The sequence below is a fragment of the Dipodomys ordii genome, unplaced genomic scaffold, assembly GCF_000151885.1.
Source record: "Dipodomys ordii isolate 6190 unplaced genomic scaffold, Dord_2.0 Scaffold5, whole genome shotgun sequence".
NCBI lineage: Eukaryota > Metazoa > Chordata > Mammalia > Rodentia > Heteromyidae > Dipodomys > Dipodomys ordii.
Genome location: NW_012267221.1, coordinates 27,804,960 through 27,831,764, shown reverse-complemented (window position 1 = coordinate 27,831,764; position 26,805 = coordinate 27,804,960). Strand labels below are relative to the sequence as shown.

General features: G+C 37.5%; 1 protein-coding gene across 1 annotated transcript in view; it reads left to right on the top strand.

The window, feature by feature from the left end:
- The window catches only part of Ttn (titin), a 281,635-nt gene that overhangs the window by 5,134 nt on the left and 249,696 nt on the right, over window positions 1–26,805 (top strand). Inside the window, exons 3-24 of the mRNA XM_013027532.1 lie at window positions 124–327; window positions 1,888–2,175; window positions 2,923–3,008; window positions 3,502–3,746; window positions 8,037–8,376; window positions 9,076–9,228; window positions 9,833–9,970; window positions 12,024–12,152; window positions 13,263–13,400; window positions 13,994–14,131; window positions 14,578–14,715; window positions 17,978–18,271; window positions 18,373–18,495; window positions 19,699–19,983; window positions 20,258–20,323; window positions 21,298–21,556; window positions 21,762–21,822; window positions 21,938–22,153; window positions 23,776–23,918; window positions 24,795–25,000; window positions 25,793–26,026; window positions 26,132–26,376. Coding sequence (XP_012882986.1) covers window positions 124–327; window positions 1,888–2,175; window positions 2,923–3,008; window positions 3,502–3,746; window positions 8,037–8,376; window positions 9,076–9,228; window positions 9,833–9,970; window positions 12,024–12,152; window positions 13,263–13,400; window positions 13,994–14,131; window positions 14,578–14,715; window positions 17,978–18,271; window positions 18,373–18,495; window positions 19,699–19,983; window positions 20,258–20,323; window positions 21,298–21,556; window positions 21,762–21,822; window positions 21,938–22,153; window positions 23,776–23,918; window positions 24,795–25,000; window positions 25,793–26,026; window positions 26,132–26,376 — 4,129 coding nt within the window. The remainder of the gene's footprint in view (window positions 1–123; window positions 328–1,887; window positions 2,176–2,922; window positions 3,009–3,501; window positions 3,747–8,036; window positions 8,377–9,075; window positions 9,229–9,832; window positions 9,971–12,023; window positions 12,153–13,262; window positions 13,401–13,993; window positions 14,132–14,577; window positions 14,716–17,977; window positions 18,272–18,372; window positions 18,496–19,698; window positions 19,984–20,257; window positions 20,324–21,297; window positions 21,557–21,761; window positions 21,823–21,937; window positions 22,154–23,775; window positions 23,919–24,794; window positions 25,001–25,792; window positions 26,027–26,131; window positions 26,377–26,805) is intronic.

Here is a 26,805-nt window from a genome sequence, read left to right as displayed (position 1 = left end):
TCATTAAATGGCTTTGCACACTGGCTTTTATCAGGGCAGGCAAAAGCCCTGGGCATGATGGGACAGTGCAGAGGACTTCGAGTACCCACTTGACTATACAGACAAATTGTTCTTTCCCTCCAGGTTTCCCAGTTCCTGAGGTGAGCTGGTTTAGGGATGGCCAGGTGATTTCTACTTCCACTCTGCCCGGTGTGCAGATCTCATTTAGCGATGGCCGCGCTAGATTGATGATCCCCGCCGTGACTAAAGCCAACAGTGGACGATACTCCCTGAGAGCCACCAATGGATCTGGACAAGCGACTAGTACTGCTGAGCTTCTCGTGACAGGTAGGCTGCCAGTGGCCTGCCCATCCCTGTGAGAGGTCCAGACCAAGCACAGGGAGAGGCAACTCTTGACCCGAAGGAGGCAAAGTTGTTTGACTTAAAGAATTTGATTCTCCTTTCCAAATGCAGCACAAAAGTAGAAAAACACTGTCCTGGTACACATATTAAACACTCAAAAGTATATTAAGGGAATATTTAAAATCACATTTCTGGGCAAGTACAAAGGCTTGAAACCTTGTTTACAAACCTAGCAGGGGGTACAAGATATTTACCTGGAATTCCCACAGGTTGATCCCACCATCCACAGATGATCTGTAGACTGGGCAGCCATGAAAAACAACAACAACAATGCACAACATTTACAGTGTTATACTGCAAACATACTACAAAAAAGGCAGGCAAATATTTATTCTTCAAATGTATGGTTCCATTTCCCTCCCGAAATGTTCTCATCCATCTTAAAGGCCTCTCTTGTTTTTCTCCATCCTTCACTATCTGGGAAAATATGCATACCCAGATACTTTACACATTATATAACAGTATCTTGCATGAAACCCATGATGTTACTATATCTTCATCTGTGTCCAATCCCAGGGCCAAAATTATCCTAAACAGAAAGCACACAAACACAAGCAACCCAAAGCTTGGAAATGGAAAACGGACTGACAGCATCTTTCAATTATTTATTCAAAAACACCTCAAACTCACTCTTTCCATTTGTCTTATCAAAAATTTCTTTAAACAAAGTCAACCCCAAAGTCCTCCATTCTATAACATTAGTAGCATGAAATCGAGTCATTATTGGGATTCATGTCTTAAATATAAACAAATATTTGGGTTATTTGAATAGTGATCAAATTGGAAAAGATTAAAGTTCAGTGAATCTCCAAGTCAGTATATATCCATTTTACTAAACACTGGAATTCATTTTAATTCAACTTAAAGTATGCAAAGATGTCTTAACATGTTAATTATACAAAATATGAGGTTGGGAAGTGTGGAAAAGATTCTCTAGAAATAGTACAACAAGCTCTAGTCTAGCCTTTAGGAGTTAAAAATGAAAGCACATGTGCTAGCCTAGAATGGCTAAGAGAAATGAATTAAACACAATAAAATACATAGCAGGATAACATGGTGTGATCTGGCTCCATTCTTGCCACCATTTGGTGGGTGATCTGGGTTCAAGGACAGTCAAGGGGGTTGCATTGGTGAATCATCGTCTGGAGTTGAAATCTGAGCTGGGGTTGTTTAAAAATACCCTGGCTCTGCTGGCTCATGCCTGTAATCCTAACTACTCAGGAGGCTGAGATCTGAGGACCATTGTTCTAAACCTGTTGGGGGAAGGAAATTCCATGAGACTTTTATCCCCAGTTAACCATGTAAAGAGCTGGTAGTAAAGTAGCAGAGTGCTAACCTTGAGCAAAAAAGATTAGGGACAATACCCAAGTCCTGAGTTCAAGCCTCAGTACACACACACACACACACACACACACACACACACATCACCCTAGGAATTTGATGTCTTCCAAGCCTGATTTTTATTTTCTTCCTTGGCCCTTGTAGCAGAGACAGCGCCACCCAACTTCACGCAACGACTGCAGAGCATGACCGTGAGACAAGGAAGCCAAGTGCGTCTCCAAGTACGAGTGACAGGAATCCCTACACCTGTGGTGAAGTTCTACCGGGACGGAGCCGAAATCCAGAGCTCCCTTGATTTCCAAATTTCACAAGAAGGTGACCTCTACAGCTTACTGATTGCAGAAGCATACCCGGAGGACTCCGGAACCTACTCCGTGAATGCCACCAACAGCGTTGGAAGAGCTACTTCCACTGCAGAATTACTGGTTCAAGGTCAGTGCTGGAGGTGGAGGAGAAGGGATTGGGAGAGACACCTGAGCTGGGACTAAGTAGGGGTCTGGCAGTTCATGCTGCCCCTCCTCACAGCCCTGGAAATGCCAAGATCTGAAATCAACAGCCGCCAGTCTATGGTTCTGGTTCTAGGAAGGAACTCAGTACTGAAGCAATCTGCAGTTTTTAACCCCATCATCATAAACTGGGAACTGTTTCAAATGACATACCACTCGCAATAATGTGTGTGTGTGTGTGTGTGTGTGTGTGTGTGTGTATTGAGAGAGAGAGAGACAGAGAGACAGAGAGAGGGAGAGAGAGAGAGAGAGTATGTACTGGGTCTTGAACCCAGGGCCTTGCTCTTGATTGGCTTTTTTGTTGAAGACTGGTGCTCTACCACTTGGCCAAACCACTCCCTACTTTCTGGGTGGTTAATTGGATATAAGAGTCTCACAGACTTTTATATACTCCTCTACTCCAGTTTTGAACCATGATCCTCAGATCTCAGCCTCCTGAGTAGAGGATTTTAGGTGTGAGCTACCAGTGCCTGGCTGATAATGGCATTTAAATTTTCCTTTAAATTATTTTAAAGCTATCTATTTTAAAAATCTAACATATTTATACCAAATTCAAAATGTTCTGCATTTGTCCTCACAGGTACTCATAGAAATTTGTGTTAAACTTGTTACAGTTAACAGTCTCTTAGAATAAATGGTTCTTTCCCCTGTCATTTTACTCATCTTTCTCCAGGTGAAGAAGTGGTACCGGCTAAAAAAACAAAGACAATTGTCTCGACTGCTCAGATTTCAGAAACAAGACAAACCCGAATTGAAAAGGTATTTTTAATTTTTTATTGTCTCTAAACTGTTGTAAAAAGGGTAACAATTCAACATGTGAGTGCACTGTATCTTGACCAATGACACCCCTTCCATTATTCTCCCCCAGTTTTCTTTTTCCCCATCTTCAATCTATTTATTTTTATTACTTTCTTTTTTTTATTTAATTTTATCAAGGTGATGTACAGAGGGGTTAGAGTTACATACATAAGGTAGACAGCACATTGCTTGTCAGCCAATGTTTGACAATGTTCTCCCCCATCTTTCTCAGCCCCACCTATCCCTTCAAGTTGATTGGTGCCATTTTCACACATGTTCTTTGTCAGTGTTGGTCCACCCTGCCTTTCTTTCTCCATTAGTCTGCCCTGCCTCCTCTTGACTTCCCTGAAAATGTATTTTTTTAAGTCATGCCATTGCTGCCCAGCCTTCTAGCTTGTGTGCACCACCTTCCAGCTATTGCTCCTCAACATGGATTTTGTGTCATCTTTTCCAGAAGATTGAAGCCCACTTTGATGCCAGATCAATTGCAACAGTGGAGATGGTCATAGATGGTGCCACAGGACAACAGCTGCCCCATAAAACACCTCCTAGGATACCTCCAAAGCCAAAGTCAAGGTCTCCAACACCACCATCTATTGCTGCCAAAGCACAGCTGGCTCGTCAGCAGTCCCCATCACCGATAAGACACTCGCCCTCTCCCGTCAGACACGTGCGAGCCCCAACCCCATCTCCAGTCAGGTAAAGATTCACTCTACATTTTTAAATAGGTTTCATACCATCACAAAAATGCAGCATGTCGCAGCGAAGGTAAATTAAAAATTTAATATCTACAAGTGAAAAGAAGAACTCGATAAACTCCATCTCTGAATTCCTAGTTATATTCTCTTCAACACATAATATGATTTGGGAGCCAAAAAGTGACAGAGGGAAATGAAAAGCAAGTCAGCCAGATCACTTGTTAACAGCTTAACACAGAGCAGTAATTAGCAAAAGCGAAGTAATCACCATGTAAATGCATCACTACCTCTATGTCAGACATCTGATTGACAGTCTACCTATACTGTCAATTAAATATTCACAACACTTAAGAATTGTAATCCTCAATGTTATTGTAAGTTACTAGAGGTCAGGTAGTTAGAAGTCTTAGTTCTTTCTAACTGTAGATTTAAGAGAATGATCTCAAGGTATGTTGTGAGATAATTACTTGAGATGTTCCTTGTAAACTGAAAATAACTATCCAAATGCTCAGGTTAAAAAGTAAACTTTGAAATATTTTGCATATTATTATGTTCATTTTTTTCTAGAAATAAAGTGGATTTTTTATGCTTAGTGAAAATGCTTAGTTAAGTAAGCCTGTCTCATCAGAGCTGAGAAATTACACAATCACGTGTAAATTACCAACAGCAACTGAAATTTTTGGATCTAGTTCAACATGATGATGCTTTTAATATGATCAACTAAAACATCTGCAAATTTTGAGCAAACAAAAAGGTATATCCTAATCAAGACTAATGGAATAAGAAACATGCAGACATAATATCTCTGCCAATAAAAAATATTCAATGCAGAATAAGACAATAGTTGACCTGAAAATATTCAAATTTACCGTGAAATTACTATAATCAAAATAATATGATGTGGCTGGATGTAGCTCAAAGGAAGAGTACTTAGTTAGCTTGTATGAGATGCTGGTTCAATACCCAGCATTAGGAAAGAGAATACAAAATGAATAGAACAATACCTTCAAAGCAAATCAGAGAACAAAAATATATTTAAGTATACAAGGTATTTTTTAAATTGTGAAAATACCCTATGGAGGAGTTACAATTACATGGGCAAGATAATGAGTACATTTCTTATCAAGCATTGTTGCCTCCTCCTTTGTTTCCCCTTCCCATCCCTTCCCATCCTCCCACCGCCCCTCAGCCAAAATGGTAGAGTTCATTTTTCGACATAACGACTTGTACATCTCATTGTTGCAATGGGTCCACCTATATCCCTATTAAAGTATTTGTTTTTAAATTAAGTGATTTTCTGATTCCAGGAAAGGAGCAGCTCTTTTACTTAATAAAGAATACTATCAATTGGGGGCTGGTGGCTTACACCTATAATCCTAGCTACTCAGGAAGCTAAGATATAAAGACCGAGGTTTGAAGCTATCTGGGGTAGAAAATTCTCAGAGACATTTATTTCCAGTTCATCAGCAAAATGCAGGAAGTGGAATAGTAGTTCAAACTGAAAGCCAAGTGAGAACTCCATGCTTTACCCTCAAAACCCAGCATGAGAACAGAGAGAGAAAGAGAAAGAGAGAGGAATGAATACCATCCCAATTGTTTTCCATGTGGAAGAAAGCAAGCATAAACCTCTACCTCACATCATTTACAAAACAAATCTCAGATTAATTACAAAGTTAAAAGAAAAAACCATAACAGAGAGAAAGAGAGACAGACAGACAGAAAAGAAAACCATTTATAGAGAGAACTTTGCAAAAGTAGATTGCAGATTCACTGTAGATAGATACATACATAGATATATAGATAGATGGATGATAGATTTCTAAGGCATTCATTTCTAGAGTAGAGTCATAAATATGGCATATATATAGCACATATATATGCATATGGCATATGCCAAAAGCAAGGTCAAATAGTACATTTGTAAAGAAATGTTTCATGTATAATATCATAATAGCCCATAGCCTGTATAACTACAACATATTTATGTTTGACAAGACTAAACAAGAAAAATGCAAATCAGTCTGGAGGCAATGTTAGCAGCACCTGGAGCTAGAATACCAAACACAGGGGAAAGTCCCACAAACTAATTTTAACAAAAAAAAATACAGATTGGAAAAGTTACAAAGTAATACAGAAGAGCTAATGTAAATGCCCCTAACTATATATAATAAAGGCTAGATATTTTCTAATCTTTATTGTTTGGGGATACTTAAAAGTGAAAGCTACTGACAAGGTCTAATGTGAAATCCTGAACAAAAGCTCAGATTTAAAAGCATGTCTATCACTCAAATAAAATAGTGTTTTCTCAAGCTAACTCCAAGTTTTGCACACCATGAAATCCTAATCCAAGCCAAATGTGATCCCTCGGGGAGATAATAACCTTGCTGTATTTTACTTCCAAGGCAAAGGGTCATTTAGAATTGCAGATTTATCCTGATCCCATGGAAGCATTTTGACCATCTTACTATTACCAGTTATTAGTAAGCATCCAGTTACATGGTCCTCCAAATTTACTTTAGAATAATTGGAAAACAGAAATGGCAATTTGTGGAGAAAATAATAGTTATCCCAGATAGACCTCTTCCTAAAATTCCCTAATCTCGAATTTTTCTGTAGATAAAGAAGTCATATTTCACTGGGTGAGGTGTGTGGTTTCTAGCTGTGACTAAGTGATTATTTTTTATTGTAAGTGCAAAAATAAGCACTTTCCTATAATGACTCAAATTACATTGATTTTCACAGTTACGCACTTACCTGTGGCTGCTAATCACTCATGTCATGCTAATCATGTCTTTAACTCTTTTTGAATGAAACCCACTTTACTAGGTACAGCCAGAACAAAGCACCAGAGGAAATGTGGACACGCCTGTCTTTGCCTTTCTTCAATTGCTGTAGGCCTTATGTCATTCTAGCATGGTTTTGTTAGATTTCCAAGGCAATCATTTTCAGAATAGAAGCATGTCCCTTACATAGCTTTTTAGTTTGATTATTGTTTCATTTATAAAATTTAAGCTAATTTTCACATACACCCAAAAACTTCAAGAAAATGATTAAATCTTTTTTTCATGGAACAAGTTAATGTCATAATATTCTGTTAAATTACTCTATAATTTAGTGTAAATAGCCATTGTAGCCTGAGCTTAATTGGAATGATTGTTTTGCCTATATTCAGTGTAAACTAAATATTCTATACAGTGCCAGGCTACATTAAAAATGCTTTTTTATATATGCAGTAGTCAAAATATAATGAGACAATACTGCCACCTAGAGGGAATTTATTAATTTAAAAATTAAATTCACCTTGATTTTTTTTTTAATCTTAAAATAGTTGACCAATAGCCAGAATTATTGCTGTAAATGATCAGAAATTTCTTTAGAGGCTCTTAATGCCAGCTTTTAGTGTCCATACTCTTTGACTCCTGCTGTTTGTACTTTAGATACACCTAAAAAGCAAACAATTAAAACTAATTGGTAAGAAAACCCTATCAATTTAATTTAAAAAAAATCACAGAATCATTAAATTTCAAAGTAACCAATTCCTACAGCAATTATTAAGGTTATTTAAAGGAAGTCTTCAATCCAGTACAATATGTATGGATATAAATATGGGGCGTTAAAAGGAGCAGCCTCAAACTAGCATAGCTAAAAAGGTTAGCAGAACCAAGAGGGTTCTGTTTTAAAGAGCCCTACCTCTTGACCTGGATATTCACAAAACACAGATGTGTTAAAGTCATGGGACATCTTAAAAGAAGGGAAGGAGAGAGGGAAGCAGAGAAGGAGAAGAAAGCTCATTCAGCCTAGAGAGGCACAAACATTCCGGTTACAGAAACCTTTCTTCATCTACCACCTACCTGACATCTTTCCATTCCTGGCCAGAATTGGGATTAGAGAGAAACTTAGGGATGATTATTAGATTTCTGGTGCCCCTTCTTTGGCTATTAAAGAAGCTCCTGCTTCTGTTTGACCTCTCCTTCACCTCCCTCCTCTGCCCCCTTCATCCCCACCACTTTTTTCCCACTGTGAGAAGGTGAGACAGGGCACAAAATTCTTTAAATGGCTTAGAATTAAATCTAACTCTTTTACAGGGTTACAACAGATAAGGGGGGAACAAACGCTTTGAGACTTAAATTACTTTCAAGTATCTTCTTTACCCTCTGGATAGGTGATGGCAGCATGCATTTAAAAGCTCTGCCTTAAAGAACTTCCAGATTTTCATCCCATTATCCAAATCTGATTATACCTCCTGGAGTTTTTGCCTTTGGCATTCTGACCTCTGCCCTTGGCTTTGCAGATCTGTGTCTCCAGCCGGGAGGATCTCCACGTCCCCCATCAGATCTGTCCGGTCACCATTACTCGTCCGTAGAACTCAGACACCTGCCCTGGCCACAGGCCCTGAGGTGCCTCCTCCTTGGAAACAAGAAGGCTATGTGGCCTCCTCCACTGAGGCTGAGATGAGGGAGATGAGAGAGACGACGGTGACCAGCTCCACTCAGATCAAGAGAGAAGAGCGATGGGAGGGGAGATACGGTGTCCAGGAGCAAGTGACTGTCACTGGAGCAGCAGGCGCCGCCGCCAGTGTGTCAGCCAGTGCTGCCTTCGCAGCGGGAGCTGTGGCGACGGGCACTAAGGAGGTATTCTACTTTGCTCGCTTCTTTACATTCTGGATTCTCGGCTCCAGTTTCTGGTGTGAAACAGTGTGTATAAAGGCTAAAAGTAAAATGCATAGGGACATGACTGTAACACAACAGAGGACCCAGGTGCTGGTGTCTCACGCCCGTGTAATCCTAGCTACTCAGGAGGCTGAGATATAAGGATTCTGGTTCAAAGCCAGCCCAGGGAGAAAAGTCTGTGAGACTCTCATCTCCACTTAGCCACCACAAAGCAAGAAGAGGAACTATGGCGCAAGTGATACAGCTCTAACCTTGAGCAAAAAAGCCAACCTAGAACTTGAGGCTCCTGAGTAGCATCAATGAACGAACTAACCGTGAAACAGGAGACAAATTTTGGTTGTCATGCTTTGTAAATGCATTCTTCATTACAACAAAGGTCTTAATATCTGAGATTTGCAGTAATAAGGCTGTATCTATGGCAATGATAAGTTCTGCAGGAATCATTTTTACTCCAAATCACCCAGTTCCCTTTGTGTTTACATTTTCTGCAAGGCTATACCTCTTTAAAAAATTAATTATCTTTAGTCATACAAAGGAGTTGCCATTTAACAAAGCCGTTTATGAATACAATGTCTTGATCAGAGTCACTGCTGTTAACGTTCTCACCCATCCCTGTGTGCCATTATTAAAAGCATTCGTGTTTGTTCATTCCCAATCCAGGTGAAACAAGACACAGACAAGAGTGCAGCTGTTGCGACTGTGGTTGCTGCAGTTGACATGGCCAGAGTGAGAGAACCAGTTATCAGCGCTGTAGAGCAGACTGCTCAGAGGACAACCACGACTGCTGTGCACATCCAACCTGCTCAGGAACAGGTAGGCACCCAGCCACCAGGGGGCGCACCTAGGGCTGAATCCTGGGCTGTACATTGTCTCAAGCAAGGTCCACTGCTTCCATCCCTGAGTGTTCAAATCCAATATGAAGCTACTGATTCAGGCTCTTAGGATTTTCTTAGCCAAAAAAAGGTCTAAATTACTAAATTAGATTAATCTGTACACATCACAAGAACTCACTAGGTCACAAGAAATACCTGAGCTATGTCAGACCGTAGAATATTGCATTCAAGGTTTCTATCAAGGGACTTCCTATAATGGAGGTAAGCAAAAATGTCCAGAAAGTCAGTTCAACAAGGTATCAATCAAATCCAGAGCTCAGTTGCTTTAAGAGACACGATTTCAGGGCAGGCATTAGACCTTTGCCTTTTCCTTTTTGTCAAAACAAATGTGACAATTGATTTATGACTAAACAGTGCTATAAATCCAGAATAATTTCCTATCTCATATTTGAATAGATTTGTTTTAGTTTAAAATCATTCTAGCTTATCTTCTTTTGTGACATTTATGTCTTAATTATGATATATGATTGTAACTTTTCATACAAAGTACATTAAAGTGTTTCCTTTTTTTCTATGAAAATTAGATCCGAAAGGAGGCGGAAAAGACTGCTGTAACCAAGGTAGTAGTGGCCGCCGACAAAGCCAAGCAACAAGAGTTAAAAGAGAGAACCAGAGAAGTAATTGCAACAAAACAAGAGCAGATGCACATAACTCATGAGCAGGTGAAAATGGCTTTTGATTTGCAATTCATTAATTAATTGATGCTATAGTATGGGTAAATGCAGTTGATAATCTTTGCTATGAAAAGAATTATTTCTTAAGCCATGTGTCTGTGGCTACTAAAATTTCCTCTTATTATGCATATACATATATATATATATATATATATTCATGGGGACTGGAGACTAAGGTCCCGTAGTGTCACTGAACATTCCTACTAACAGGGATTTACCTGTTAGTTACATGACTAAGCATGTGACTTGAAGAGAGGGCAGGTGGAAGTAAAATCAAGAGGAAGACATAGATGATGAGGTAGGGGAAGGAACATGGATACCTGAATACCTGAATACCTGGTTTGATGTGGCATGGGATGGGATGGCTTCAGTAGATGGCATGAATGGAAAGAATAAAAAGGATCGCTCATGACTGAAAAGGTTGCAGAAGGCCAGTTGATAGGACCGTTCATTAGTGGAATCAACTGTGAGTTGAGTTTTGAGAAGATAAACTCTCAACCCTGAGATTCTATGATAAGATGTCTACGGGGCTGGGAAGGTGGCTCCGTGGTAGAGTGCTTGCTTTGCATGCATGAGGCCCTGGATTCGATTCCTCAGCACCACATAAGCAGAAAAAGCTGATAGTGGTGCTATGACTCAGGTGGTAGAGCGCTAGCCTGGAGCTGAAGAGCTGAGGGACAGCGCCCAGGCCCAGAGTTCAGGCACCATGACTGAAAAGCATTTGCCTAGGATTTATATGAATTTTTTCTGCTCAGAACATCTCAACTTTGGAAAGTCAGCATATTTAGGAAAGTTTACCAACCAAAATCTCATGGAAATGCTTACCACAAATTATCTGTGCTTGATTTCTCATGTATAAATTAAAAGTCGCATAATTACTTCTCATGCTTCCCATTATTCTAATATTTTGTGGCCTAAGAGTACCTTTAGTTGGCAAATTAGCCTAGACTTAAATATAGTATATATTATATATAAACAGTATACTTATATATATGTAGCATACACATATATGTATATGCCTCTGCTAATATATATATTATCATACATACATTTGTAAAAATTGGAAGTCTAGCTGGGCATACTTGCTCAAGCCTATAATCTTGAGAGGTAGAGATTGGGGATTACAATTTGAAGCCAGCTTGGCCAACAAAACAAAACAAAACAAAGATAGCTCATGAATGCTTATTTTTATTGTGAAAATACTGTACAGAGAGGTTACAATTACATGAGCAAGGTAATGAGTACATTTCTTATCAAGCATTGTTGCCTCCTCCTTTGTTTCCCCTTCCCATCCCTTCCCATCGCCCCCCCCCACCAAAGTTGTAAAGTTCGTTTTCGACATAACGACTTGTACATCTCATTGTTGCAATAGATCCACCTGTATTCCTATTTAAATGATTTGTTTTTGTCCTTCCCCTCCACAAATTATCAATGGCTTTTCTGTATGCCAACAATGAGAAGAGCATGGCTGAAGTCAGGAAATCAACTCCATTCAAAATAGCCCCACAAAAAATGAAATTCTCTCTTAAGCAATGCCTGGTCAAATGGCTCATCTGTCTCAATCAAGCACATTGGTTGGGTACAGAGGCATCCCAGTGATATGGGGAAGTGAAATTAGGAGGACTGAAATCCAGGTTGGCCTGGATACAAATAGAGACCCTATTTTGATATGACCAATGCAAAAAGTAGCTGGTAGAGTGATTCATGCAACAGAATACCTGCCTAGCAATTGTGAGAAGGCCATAAGTTCAAATCACAATACTAAAAATTATTTTAATAAAGTCTTTTTAAAGAAAATTGAAACTCTCTTATTCAAAACACAGTCTTGTGTTCAACATTTTTTCCCTCTAAATAGCCTAATTTATAATTTAGTCCAAGAAAGATCATGTTCATATTAACACAAGAATGTTTGGCTTAGTGACATCTCCAGAGAAGAGTATTTATTTATTCAAATTCTAATTTTGTTGTACTTAATAAACACTGTATTACTTCTATTAAAACTTACTAAATATTAAAGCTTTGTTTTTATTATTGGTTGCAGATAAGAAAAGAAACTGAAAAAGCATTTGTACCTAAGGTAGTAATTTCTACAACAGCCAAAGAACAAGAAACTAGAATCACTGGAGAAATTACTGCAAAACAAGAACAAAAGCACATAACTCAAGAAACAGTAAGTCCAATTTTGTATATACTTTGTAGTTTGTTAAGAGGTTTCATAGTTTGGCAAAGCTGCATGTATGTTATAACCAAAACATCAAAATGGAGCCTGTCCTGATCTTTCTTTTTGTTACTTCTCTGTGTCTCATATTGAAAAACTCTTAAATGATGGAATTTCTCCAATGTCCATTCGTTATTTTCCACACACTTGACTAGTTTGAGGGTTTTGACATACCTGTGAATATTCATGGCAGAAAAGTAGATCTCATCTTTGTCCACTAGTCTTTGGGATGGTCAGTCTTTTCATGCATAGTCTGTACCGTTGGTCGCTTAGTTTGTAGCACCCAACCTTTACACAAGTGTGAGGAAGGTACATGTGAGTACCTACATGTGTACTTATGCAGGGGAAAGTGAGGTAATGCTGCATATTAGGGAAGACTGGTACTTGTTGTGTATGATAAGCACAGAGGTGGAGGTGTTGGCTGCTTTTGTGCTGGAGAGTCATGTAAAGATAACTTTGATGTCACCCAAATACACTTCTATGTCTTATGCCAAACCAAGGCTCATCGGAGAAGGGCCTCTGTTTCAGATTCTTTTTGTCTTGTCTGGGGAACGTGTTTACCTAACTGTCTTTATGTCCTGCTCTTGGCTGAGCCCAGAACCATGTATTCTTTTAAGGACCAATTCAGAATGTTGGACCCAGAGGCAGTTGGTTGGGTTTCCCTCACCTGGGAGATTTTCCTATACTTGAGTAAGAAATGCCGAATGCAGCATGAGCCCCACTTAATGTAAGGAAGGGCATAGGAATCTTCACTGCTATTGAAAAGCCAGTGATTGATATGTTTCTAGGCATTGCCAACAGCTGCCCAGTCAGTTTCTTAACATGTCAATGTGTTTCAAAGATAAGACATTTTCAGTAAGCAAGTGGGCAGAAAAGAAGTCCAGCCCTCAGGAAAACAAAAACATCTGTGTCATGTCACAAGCACATACGTAAGCCTCTGAAATCAGAAGGTGACATTTTCTCCCTCGTCACTGTCTTCTGTACTCTGAATGTGGCGAGATCCTCTTTCCATTGCTTTTGTGCCTTTTGACACTCAAATCTTCATTCTACTCTAAAACTCAGATAAGACAGGAAACTGAGAAAACTGCTGCATCCATGGTAGTAGTTGCCACAGCAAAGTCCAAACAACTAGAAACAGTCCTGGGAGTTCAAGAGGAAATTGTCACACAACAAGATCAAATGCACCTCATTCACGAACAGGTGATGATTTCTGGTCAATGTAAAAGTCATTCTTGCGTCATTCCACTTGCAAGCTGCCTACATTTTCATCACGGAATATTAATCATCACTCTTCAACTTCTTCTCTCCTTATAACTCAAACTTTCCCATGAGCCTTTGCCACCATCTACATTTCATGGTCACCTCTTATGCCTAACTTTCAGGCTTCCTTTGGATCGTTACTAATATATTACAATTCACTCTACTGTCTTTCTTTTGAAGTAAACCCCAGCATGGAAGTCAATTGATAATAGCAAAATTATGTGCTATTTCTGTCTCTGCTCTCGTCCCATAAATAACTATAACGATAACATGAAAAAGAGAAATAGCATTTATTAGTCTTTTATTTCTAATCATGTATTTTTTCTTTTAGTGTAATTTCTTTTTATATTTTTTGCCAATGAAACAGTATGAATGATCAAAGCAAACCAATACTATACTTATGCACAATTAAAATGTTTGTGAATAAGAGAAAAAATTTTGCCTACTTTTTTGGTTGATTCATTTCTTTTATTAGAGGCTCATAAAATTTAATGACTATTTTCTCACCTTTTTATTTTAACTCATATGACCAGATGATGAAAGAAACTAGAAAAACAGTGGTACCTAAAGTCATAGTTGCCACACCTAAAATCAAAGAACAAGATTTCATATCAAGAACTAGAGAAGGCATCACTACCAAAAGAGATCAAGTCCAAATAACTCAGGAAAAGGTGAATACAGATGTTTGAGATGTGAATTCAACTAATTTCTATCAAGTAGTTAACTACTATGTGGTAGGAACTATTAATCTGTATTTTCCTTTTTAAAAATCCATAACTAAAAGCAAAATGGTAAACATGACTGATCACCATTAATTTCTGCCCATTTGATTTTTATCCATCTTGTAACATTCATTTTATTCACCATTATTATTTGCATGAAGATTAGTAGTATCACTTATTTTGGGAAAAATAATACAGGGAAGTACTGAGTTTTTTTTTAATAGCTAACGTTTCTAAGATCTGTGATTTTGTCATTATATGCAAGTGTTTCCAAGTGAAATTCCTCTTGTGTATTTAACCCTGAATAATTTCCTCCTGCATCCCCACTAAGAAGGGGGGAAGGGTCATGTGCATATCCCCATGCAACTTAAACTTGATTTTACTGTGACAATCAGATGAGAAAGGAAGCTGAGAAAACTGCCATGTCTACAATAGCAGTTGCTACTGCTAAAGCCAAAGAACAAGAAACAATTCTAAGAACTAGAGAAGGAATGGCTACTAGACAAGAACAAATCCAAGTTACTCAAAGAAAGGTGATTATTATCATTCATTCCAAGTGTGGAATCCCCATTCCAATATATTAATACCAATTCTCATGTGAAATAGCCCATTATAATACATTAATCCAGACCTCAGTCTTTTTACATATGAGATAACTATTAATCAGATTTATTTTTTAGATAATTAAACAACTAGAAACTAAAAACTCACTCAGCTCTTATTGTTAATATTACTACATACTCTTTTCTTCTTTTTCACTATTGTCTTCAACTTTTTTATTATTAACATTTAGAATCCTCCAGAGGTTGAGGATTGAAATTGCATGAAGACTAATTTGGAGAGACTCTCTATATATAAAAAAAGTAGTTGTATATGTAAGTGGCAAATCTTGCTGTCAAGAAGATGTGTGTTTTGAGAGGTCATAAATTCAATAGAGTAGGAATTTATTTCAGTAAATTGCCTATAATTTTCTTCATGTGAAACTTTAATGTTTTCCTCCTGTAAATATCAGACAGGAAAAGAAACTGAGAAAATTATAGTGCCTACTCTATCATTTCCTATTGAAGCTAAGCAAGAACTTTGAGAAGAAAATGTCCAACTCAAACAATTACACATAAGCCATAGAAAGGTTATTACATCTATTTGTCACTATGAACTTCTACAGGAATTAAAGTTCCTTCCATAACTATAATTAGTTCTTAATGAGCCATTCACCTAAGTTTATTGTGTATTGTTAATATAACATTAAAAAATTGGCAACTAAACTTTTTACAGTTTCATTAGCATCATGACCTGTATCTGCTTTGTATTTCCCTCAACACCACTTCCTATCTTAACATCTTCCTTTTTATTTCTAAATCATGTTTAAAATGAACTTTTTTCAGGAATGTCATAGATGGCATCCACAATTTTACTGTGGAATGAAATGACTCATCTTAAAGTTTCATTGATGACCTGGATCACTTAAATTTGACTATCTTATTTTTTGTTAAATATTAGCAAAGGATGGAAGCTGAGAAAATGTCTATAGCTAAGTTCATAGTTGCTACTGCAAAGCCTATTGAACCAGCCCCACGGCCAAGTACTAGAGAAGGATTTGCTATTAAGCAAGAACACATGCGTCTTTTTCAAGCGGAGATGAAACCGGATGCTGTGAAGGTGAAAGGGTTGTTTCATCCCATTTCACCATCAGTTCTCATAACTTTCATCCATCGTCAGTCAGTGTGCTCTGGGTGCTCCATTTAATTGCTTTACTGATCAACAACATATTAGAGATGAGTAGAATCAATTCAAGACCTCCAGTGGAACAGTTGGCATTTCTAGTTGTGAAAAACCAGATTAAATAACACCTTTCTTTGTGTCTCTTAAATTAATCCTCAGCATGTAACTGGTTGGTATCTTCTAATTCAGTGTGTCCTTCTGCTTATCTATGTTTTTAAAATATAAATGGTATCAGAGTCTGACCAAACACTATATGTTATATTGACTTAAAATACATTAATTCAAGAAAATTATTATACACTTTCTCAGTTTAAAATATCTTGCCAGTTAATATTTTTGACATGAGTTTTAAATTTAGAACAGGATTTATAAATTGTGCATCTTTGTTTTAAATCAACTGACAATTTCAGTCTGAGTTTACTCATTGTTAAATAAAACTAAAACTTAACCTGATTACTATCTCATATCATAGTCAAGTTGAAAGATGAAAATAAAATACAGAAGAAATTCAATCTTTTTGCTAGCTAAATTATATATTTAATATTTTATAAAATATATATTTGATATTAATATTTAATATGACATATTTCATCTGTCAAAGATGAACATTTTAGAATATCTATAAAATTAAAGTCAGCTAGGTACATATATTGTTTTCAAAAAGAAACAGATAAGTGAAGAAGCTTAACTCCCCTAAGCTGCATGTATATTTTATAATTTCTTCTAAATGCAATCTGAAATGAAGTTGTTATTTGTAATCCTTCAATTCAGACTAAGTTGTCTCTGGCTTCCAGGCAGGCATCCTTGGATGGAAGCTCTTAATCACTAAGGCCCATTAACACCTTGCAAGGCCTTGTTTGTAACTTAAATAGTCCTGAGGCTAGTTCTTAAAGATACACAGGTAGCATACTTGAACCGTATTTTAGATGCATAGCAAATACTATGTAAAGAAAACTGAGTATCAAGAAAAGTACTTTTAAAATTCACTGGATGATCATGGTCACCTGAATTTTACAGTGGCTGTTCCAAGGATTGAATAGAAACATAATAATAACAAGCCATATCAGCGGCTTTGCTTTCTTGAAACTCTTAAAAGTTGTGTTCTCATTTTTGTTAATCAGCTTCATAGAAAAAAAAGTAATTTTTCTGTTTCTTTGTTGTTTTAATTCCAGTAAAAAAGTAAGTTAATAGAACTTCAGTCTGAAATGTTCTCTTGAATCCAAACATGGTAGCACTTAAAATTTTAGTCACAATGTTATCATCTATGTGTTTTTGTCAGCTATTAATTTTTAATATTTTTAATTTTTTAATTTTTATTTTTTTGATTTTTATTGTAAAAATACTGTACAGAGGGGTTATAGTTACATGAGTTAGGTAATGAATACACTTCCTATCCAGCATTGTTACCCCCTCCTTTGTTTTTATCTATTAAAGATATTTCTTTAATGGATGAAACTCATCTTATCCCTAGCAAATCATAAGTAAATTCATGTGCTCATAATGTGTTCACGAGCTTTCACATTGACTCACATTTTGCATGCAAACCTAGAGCTCTAGCAATTGATTTTTCTGGATGAGATGATGGCACTATTTGTACTTTTGTCATTACGATGACTGTGTCAACACCAGACTAAAAGATAAACAAGATAATAAAAAATAATCAGTGACAATCCCAGCTTCACAGTTCTGATTTCTCAATTGCTAAATGCCTAGATAAATTGCTAGGAAAAGTCCAAAACTGTCCTTATGACTTTGTATACTATTGTGTTGTCTTTATTGTATATGATTTAATATCTAATATAATTAAGCAGCTACGTGCAATATATTACATAGATGTCTACACAAGTCATAGTTAATGAAATGTTAAATTCCTGGAAGCATTGCTGAGTTACATTTCTGACACATTAACATTGCTTTGTAACATGGATGCTATCTCTGTGCACATCCTGCCTTCAGGCATTGTTCTGTTCAGGACGAATAAGAGGAGCTATCCCAGGAGGATAGCCCTGGGAGGAGATGTTCTAGCATAGCTTTGACATGGCCATGTATTAATCAGAGAAACCTTGTTTCCAGGTGGGCGTTGGGAAAAAGGCTGAAGCGGTAGCAACAGTTGTTGCTGCAGTAGACCAGGCCTGGGTGAGAGAGCCCAGAGAGCCCGGACATCTTGAAGAATCATATGCTCAGCAGACCACTTTAGAGTATGGATATAAGGAACACATATCCCCTACAAGGGTGCCTGAGCATCCCCAGCGTCCAGCCTCGGAACCCCACGTTGTCCCTCCAGCAGTCAAGCCTGTGGTGATTCAGGCTCCTTCTGAGACTCATATCAAAACTACTGATCAAATGGGAATGCACATATCATCACAGGTGAGTGGTACAGCTGCATTTTCACACTGTTCTCAGGGCACAGTGTGAATTGCTGTGATCATCTGAGGAACATGATCTCACTGAGTTTCATGTCAATGCAGATCAAGAAAACTACAGATATCACCTCTGAAAGATTAGTCCATGTGGATAAACGCCCCCGCACAGCAAGCCCTCATTTTACTGTTTCAAAAATTAGTGTTCCTAAGACTGAACATGGATATGAGGTAAGAAATTTAAGCATCACAAGAAAGAACTGGCAAGTATCTAAAGCAGGGTGTACGATTGTCTTTGGGATGGCATCTGTCTGCGTTAAGGGTGAATTCAGGGGCCTCTTGTTTTGAAGAAAGTAGCAAGTGGTTAAGTTAGTCTGGTGAAAACATCCACACAGGTTCTCTGTTGCCCTTTTTAGGAAGAGTTCACACTCAGGTGTTTGATTACTGTTGTAATAATTTCATAATGTGATTTTGCATATTACACAGTATAATTTTCCCCGAGTTTTAAATTTCAGAGACACTTAACTGAGAATCTATTTTAATAATAAAGATGTTGAGGTCATGCATTCATTTACCCAATATTGCAAGAGGAGAGGTGGTATTAAAAAGGGATTAAGTTGAGCTATGAGATTAAAAACAATCCTTGAATTACTGACCTGTTTCTCTCCTATGTTGGCTCTATCACCAAGGGAAAATAAACACACTAGTAAACTACATAGAAAAAGTCTAGCAAATTGATAGCACACTGTAATTCTCCATATTAGTTACTGCTATTGTTATTCTAAGGTCTTATCTTAGAAATAGAATCCCAAAGGCATTTTGGCAATTAAAATTGGTTTCAAAGAGTTGCAAGGAATGAATAATGTCTATGTTTGAGATAGTCTCAAATTACAAATGAGAAAATTACAAATTACAAATTACAAAAACAGAAAAAAAATTAAAAATTAGAATAAAAGCAGTAAGGAAACCATTAAGATAAGTTCTGAAATCTCTGTTTTCACAGATCATAGAGATTTGTAGCTGAAACCCAAATGGGCAGTTTCATGGTATTCTTTAGACGACATCAAATATTTTAGTAATTTCTTCATTTTGAATTTCCTACTATAGTTTCAAATACAGCGTTCACTGATAGGGATAAATGAAGAAAATTATGTTCAAGTTTTAGAATATCATAAGCCCTATAAAATTACAGGTTCTTAATACAATTCTTTTAAGTCAATTTATTTATAATCTATTTTACAGAATCACAGGAATGAAAAGGAGCTTTATGTCTTTTATAGTAGCTGTACATGTGATAATCAGAATATTTTAAAAAAACAGATCATGCTAAAAATAGACTGAGATTCAACACAGGAACGCTAGGGACCAAGCACGTCTGGATAATCCTTTGGATGACTGTTAATGACCTCATTCTCTCACACCCTTTCCATGTAGGCATCAATAGCCGGAAGTGCTATTGCCACTTTACAAAAAGAATTGTCAGGTACTTCTTCTGCTCAGAAGATCACCAAATCAGTGAAAGCTCCTACTGTAAAGCCTGGTGAGACTCGAGTAAGGACAGAGCCTACCCCTTCACCACAATTTCCCTTTGCTGACACGCCGCCAGATACCTATAAGAGTCAGGCTGGCATTGAAGTGAAAAAGGAAATAGGGGTGAGCATCGCTGGCAGCACGGTCCGTGAAGAGCACTTTGAAGTTCTGCATGGGCGTGAAGCCAAGGTTGGTCACTGATTTGCATGCTGTGTGTTGTTTTTTAATTCATTCCCACACTTCTACCATGGCAGAAAAACCAGCCAAAAGTGTGACCTTCCTCCTATATCCCACACAAATTTAATTTTTATCTCACATGCTATGGGTTGGAAGCCTTTTTTCTCTCCAAAATATTTTCATAATGTTACGTGTGTTAAGAGATTTAGGAATTGTTCACTTGTGCTAGGAGATTTTTTTCTCCAGTAGCTGGAGCATTTTGTAACATCTTTTGTAAAACTTCTAGGTAACAGAAACAGCAAGAGTGCCTGCACCTGTGGAGATCCCTGTTACCCCGCCGACTTTAGTCTCGGTGAGTAAAGACATTCACTGTGTTGGTCCCCGTTTATATGTGCTCAAATCATTTCAATGTAGGTTTGCAAATAACATCCAGGAAATATTAGTGGGGCTTATCATACTCATTTTCACACTACACTATTTGGCAAAGAAGAGGAGATTCTGTACAACAACTGTCATTCATGGATTCAACAGTTAGAGTGAGTTTCTGGTATGCATAAGGTAGGATTTAAGGAGATAGAAAGATATTCATCCTTGTTTGAAATCTTTGCTGTGCCACCAGAGAAAATACTAAACATAACTTCAAATTCTGATACCTATGGCTCATGGCTGTAATCAGGTGCTTAGCTATTCAATTGGCTGAGATTTGGGGATCACAATTTGAAACCAGCTCAAGCAAGTCCACGAGACTCTTATCTCCAATTAAACACCCAAAAAAATGCAAGAATAGGAGCTGTGGTTTAAGTGGCAGAGTTCTAGTCTTGAGTTCTAGTCTTGCTCAAGGACAGTGCCCATGCCCTGAATTCAAGCTCCCAGTTTGGCATACAAAAAAAAAAAGAATGAATTAATGAGCAAAAAACCAATTCTACAGTATCCACAGGAAGGAGGCATTCAATTACAATTAGGAATAACATGGGAAAGTTTTGTTGAACAAATCATATTTACTGCCATGCCTTCTACCTTCATTAGGATTTGAATAGGTGAGAATAACAGAAGGTACAAAGATTCTTAATTATATAGTGTTAATATAATGCTATTACAGGGGCTAGGAAATGCCTCAAATTAACTTCAAATTGGGAATATTACAAGTCTAGAAGAGTCTGTATTTTGAGTTCTAGAGTCTTGATTAAAAGGTATTTTGTGATCATTTTTGTAGTATTTATGGTAATAAAATGTGCAAATTCAGCTCCCACGTTTGTTAGAACACAGAGAGATGATTGATGATGATGATGCACACGTATCATTCTTTCCCTTGTCTTCTCTCTACAGGGCTTAAAAAATGTGACTGTCATTGAAGGTGAATCTGTCACCTTGGAGTGTCACATCTCTGGATACCCATCCCCAAAAGTGACATGGTACAGAGAAGACTACCAAATCGAAAGTTCCATTGATTTCCAAATCACCTTCCAGAGTGGGATTGCTCGTCTCATGATTCGCGAGGCCTTTGCAGAAGACAGCGGGCGATTCACCTGCAGTGCAGTGAACGAGGCTGGCACCGTCAGCACGTCCTGCTACCTGGCTGTGCAGGGTTAGTGTCCTCCCCAGCCCTAATCTGGGTCATTGAGCTCAGCTAGAACCTCTTCCCAGGAGATATTTTCTGCACTCTTTATGAACCTGTCTCTTGTAGGAGCGAGGGGGGAGGTTACGGGGTTCTCTTCACTCTCATTGCTAAGCAGTCACTAATTGAAGCAGGCTGGATGATTCACTTGAACAAGAAATTTGTCTTCTTTTAGTGTCTGAAGACTTTGAAAAGGAAACCACAGTGACTGAAAAATTCACCACAGAAGAGAAACGGTAAAGGATTCTTTTGCCAATTTGCTGCTGTTTCTCTAGTAGTTTTGATGTTTCATCCCTTTGGAATTGGCCAATCGCCACACAGCAACTAATCTGAAGGGAATTCTCTTTCTAGCTTTACTGAAACAAGAGATGTGGTCATGACAGACACCACCGTCACAGAGGAACAAGCAGGGCCCGGAGAGCCTGCTGCTCCTTTCTTCATTACCAAACCAGTGGTCCAGAAGCTGGTAGAAGGCGGGAGTATTGTGTTTGAATGCCAGGTGGGCGGTAACCCAAAGCCCCACGTCTACTGGAAGAAGTCTGGTTTCCCACTCACCACTGGATACAGGTATTGTGATGGCTGCATGTTTTCTGTGTTATTTACACAATATGAAGTCAAGGCCTAGAAAGAGAGCAAGAGCTCTCTCTCCTCTTGGGAGGAGTTTTTATGTTTTCATACAGCTTTTTGAAAATTAAAGCTAGGTGAAATAAGTAGGTAGAAGATATATTTCACAATTCTACCTTAACTCATTGATAGTGCTAGATAGTTCACATGCACACAAACTTCCAACGAATCTTGGAGACCATTTTCAATAAAAAATAAATCATAGTTAAATCACTATTAAAAAAATTAAGGGGTTGTATAATGAACCCGAGAGCTAGTTATGAATGAAAATCTATGCAAATAAGCTTTTTTGCAATTGAACACAAAATTTATGTTCTGACTTTCTTACAATTCCTTTTAATTCCAAAACTGGCAACGTGATAATCTAAATATCCAGGTGCATTATTTTAGTAATAATAAATATAAAAGGTTTAATAATGAATATGAGGAGTTTTTGTTTTTATTATCATTGATCTTCAAATGATATTATGAACAGAGAAAGTATGTTGCTTAAACAACTTCATCATTTGCTAACATAAACACTGAAAATATATGTTTTATATGAAGTTTCATATTCTATTATTTATTTCCTTATTTGTGTGCTGGCCTTGGGACTTGAACTCAGGCCCTGTCCCTGAGCTTTTTAGTCTCAAGGCTAGTGCTCTATCACTTAAGCCATAGCTCCACTTTCAGCTTTTGGTAGTCACTTGGAGATAAAGAGTTGCACAGACTTTCCTGCCTTGGGCTTGCTTCAAACCATGATCCTCAGATCTCAACCTCTTGAGTATCTAGGATTGTAGGTGTGAGCTAAATTATCTGGCTCTATCATTTATTTTAAATAATTCCTAGATATACTTTTGGATCTCACTATGTCATTCAGGCTGGCTTTTAACTCCAGAACTCAAGAGTGTTAGGTTTCAAAAGAGGGAAAAGGCAAGAAAATAGACAAAGAGATGATTCAACACAAACACTGGTTGATTAGGGAGGAAAATAGATAAAACTACAAGGAGGAGGGTACCTCTGTCCAAAGCTAGAGACTTGATCCTTGCTTGTACTCTGAAGTATTTATAATGGGTCAAAAATGTTAGGATTGTCTAGTGGGGGTGGTTAGAAAGTGATTAAGGATGGGATAAATGGTGGGAAACAAGGTCACAGCTGGAGGGAGGAAGGGAGGGAAGGAGCCAAGCCTGGATTTCTTGGCTGCTGCATGAGTTTATCTACTCTGGAAAAAAGGGTAAGGTGGGAGTGTTAGTAAATCAAGGCACTGTTCTGAGGCCTCAAGATAAGGGCATTTGGCCATTTGGACCTAACAAAGAAATCCTCCTTTCTCAGATTCCCAAATAGCTGGGACCACAGGCACACAGTACTATGCTGTCCTGAAAAATCTTCAAAATAAAAAATTAAACTTATGTGGCCTGCATTTCCCTCAGTTTGGGTTGTGTCACAGTTATAATCTATGATTCTATCACATGTGTCTAGTCACTGAATTTTGCACCACAGATCAATCTATGTACAAATGAGTTCAATTCTTTTCATGCCATTGGGTTATTTGTGACAAACATCTTAATGTGTTTATTTCCATGAAGATACAAAGTGAGTCACAACAAACAAACTGGTGAATGCAGACTGGTGATTTCTATGACTTTTGCGGATGATGCTGGAGAATACACTATTGTTATTCGGAATAAGCACGGAGAAACTTCTGCATCTGCTTCCTTACTTGAAGAAGGTAAGTGTAACTCTAGCTTTTGTATACATAACTAAAATGCGGTAATGCAGCTGTGCTGTGTGTATCCTAGTTCTAATAGTTTGTCTCTATTCCTTTGGCCCCAGGAAATGTTTTAGCACATGTAGCCTCACAATCCATATTGGGGATGAATTTCTGACATTCTCAGCTTCTATTTTGCTTCTTTCTGAAGATTCAGGGATTCTAGTTGCCAGAAGGAAAGTTTCAGATAGGTTAACCGGTTTGAGCCCCTAGATGCTACCAAATTGGAGAGTATATGTTTGGCCTCAAGGGGGCAGTAGCTCCCACCTCCAATGTAGTTGTCCCTGTGGCAATCACATTTCAAGTTCAATATTGTTGAACTTCCAACCTTTTAGAGAAAAGAAGCTGGAAATCAGGATTCTCATGTTTATCATTCGAAAATGGAAAAGCAGTAGAATTCATGTCAAACAAAATGTATCTGAAAGTCACCACTGATCTCTGCTAGTTTTTCACAATTGTGATGAGGTCATACCTTACTTTAATACTGTGCTCTGTACCCCGTAATGAAGTTAACTTTATTCATTATTACTCCCATTTAGCAGCTAATGCACAGAAAACTCAGGAAAGTAAATGAATTACCAAAAGTTATACAACAAATTGGGAAGACATATAGAATAAGATCCCAAAGGACAGACTGCTAGTATTCTTCCTACAATATTTTGACTTATTATAGTTTGCTTTGGAAATTAATAGATGCTAATTGAACACTTTAATAGTAGAAAATTGAAAAACCCTTCTTTTCTGGTATTAAATTTCCCTAGTATTAGCTTGCCCAATGAATGCTGACATGAGTGCTTTTTAATAACATAAAAATTAACTTAAATTTGTCTCTCCTAGCTGATTATGAATCACTGATGAAATCCCAGCAAGAAATGCTTTATCAGACACAGATGACTGCATTTGTTCAAGAACCCAAAGTTGGAGAAATAGCGCCTGGATTTGTATACTCTGAATATGAAAAGGAGTATGAAAAAGAGCAGGCTTTAATTAGGAAGAAAATGGCCAAAGATACTGTAATGGTCAGAACATTTGTAGAAGACCAGGTTAGTATAACAATTCATACTGACAAAGCTATTTCATAAACTATACTTTCCTCCCAGAATGCCCCCTTTTGTGTAACATTTTCATTTTAAATGATGGAGTCAGAATTAAACAAGTATTTGTAAATTCAAGATTAATACTGACAAATTTCCTGAATCTTCATGAAATGTCACACTTCAACCTTTAAAAATAAATATTCTAAGTATACAACAAAATTATGACTTTAGAAATGAGACTGATATCTATGTATATTTGTATATATGTATAAATATATTTATTTTCCATATATGGGAGATGAATATTAGCATAGCCAAGTACATTAATGCCAGTTTTTAATGATGAAGATTCCAAATATTAACCTTCACTCAAGGAATGCCATTTTGCACAAAATACCACAACATTCACTGGAAAGATGGCTTTTATGCAGACAAATAAAAATAACCAAAACAAATAAAAGACACCTTCTAGATTCTTCTACATGTTAAAAATTTGGATCAGAGGAAGGCTAAGATCGGGGGATCATGGTTCAAAGCCAGCCCAGACAGGAAAGTCATGAGATGCTTATCTCCATGCTTATCTCCAATTAATCTTCAAAAAATACAGAAATGGAGCTGTAGCTCAAGGGGTAGATTGCAAGCATTGAGCAAAAATAACAGCTCAGGGACAGCACCTAGGTCCTAAATTCAGGCCCCAAAACCATCACAAAAAATGGATCAATGAATCAATCATCAACACTGAATTTCTATCAGTGAAGATAAATCTTTTTAACAAATCACCATCTTTTTACTGCATAGGAATTCCATATTTCTTCCTTTGAGGAGAGGCTGATTAAAGAAATTGAATACAGAATAATAAAGACTACATTAGAAGAACTACTTGAAGAAGATGGAGAAGAAAAGATGGCAGTTGACATTTCTGAATCTGAAGCAATTGAGTCAGGATTTGATATAAGACTCAAGAACTATAGAATTCTTGAGGGGATGGGTGTCACTTTTCATTGCAAGATGTCTGGATATCCTTTACCCAAGGTAAAACAAATATTTATACCTCCATGCCACAATGAAGGTATGAATAGATCACAGTCCAACTATTTTATTCAAATTTTGTTCACATATGCATGGTATCCTTTGCAGATTGCATGGTACAAAGATGGTAAGCGCATCAAACATGGAGAAAGATACCAAATGGACTTTCTACAAGATGGCAGAGCCAGTCTGCGTATACCAGTTGTCCTTCCAGAAGATGAAGGAATCTATACTGCATTTGCCAGCAATATTAAAGGAAATGCAATTTGCTCAGGGAAGTTGTATGTGGAGCCTGCTGCACCACTTGGAGCTCCAACTTACATACCCACACCAGATCAAATGAGCAGGATCAGGTAAGACTTCTAATTATTTCCATTGTTTTGTCTTTAAAGTGCTTTACGCCAAACATCTCAACACACACACACACACACACACACACACACACACACACAAAACCCAAAATGTGATTGCTGACATGAGGGAAAAAATTGAGGGCTGAGATATCACAGTAACTTATGACTGACAGTATTGACAGTTGCTAAGAGTTGTTTTCTTTTGTAGCATAATTTTTATTCTCTTAGTGTTATATCTAATATTGCAATAGCTGTTGGGTTTTTGCTGATATGGATCTTTATAAATGTTATTTTGAATTTTTATAACAGCCCTACAATATAGAAATCATCATTACCATTTTGAAAAGGGGAACACTAAGGCTCTGGGAGCCTGTGAAAGTTGCCTTTTATCCAGCATGTCATTGTAGTACCAATATGCTAAATCCAAGC